We start from the raw sequence: 391 nt of genomic DNA on the forward strand, positions 1-391 counted from the left end.
CGCCGACGCCGCGTCACCCGTGACGGTCCACGGAAAACACGCGACGAGGTGCGATTCCATTTTCCCTGAAGCGCAAAGCGTGCGAAGACTCGCGAGTGTTGCGGGACGAACGGCGACACTGGTGTTGTCATTGTCTTTGTTCTTGCTCCTCTTGTCGCCAGACGGCGCGGCGGCGGTGCCGGCATCTTTCTGTTGGTGCTGCATGTACGCTGCTGCCTCCTCCGCGCTGGGAGGCGTGAAGGTGATGTGCGTGATGCGCACCGAGCTCTGCACCTGCTGGGTGGCACAGGCCTGGAAGCTGTACGGCTCCGCCGCGGAGACCGTCACGCGGAACGATGTCGCCGTCACGTCGTTCCGATCCCCCATCTGATAGTTATTTTTCTTTTTTTTT

At 60.9% G+C, this 391-nt stretch overlaps 1 protein-coding gene across 1 annotated transcript; it reads right to left on the minus strand.

The window, feature by feature from the left end:
- Window positions 1-366, minus strand: DQ04_26771000 (hypothetical protein; the record flags this gene model as incomplete). Its single annotated transcript, XM_009318344.1, has 1 exon — window positions 1-366. A coding segment is annotated over one exon (366 nt), but the record flags the coding sequence as incomplete, so codon positions are not given.
- Window positions 367-391: the final 25 nt, after the last annotated feature.

This window comes from Trypanosoma grayi (assembly GCF_000691245.1).
Source record: "Trypanosoma grayi strain ANR4 Tgr_2677_V1, whole genome shotgun sequence".
Taxonomy (NCBI): Eukaryota; Euglenozoa; class Kinetoplastea; order Trypanosomatida; family Trypanosomatidae; genus Trypanosoma; species Trypanosoma grayi.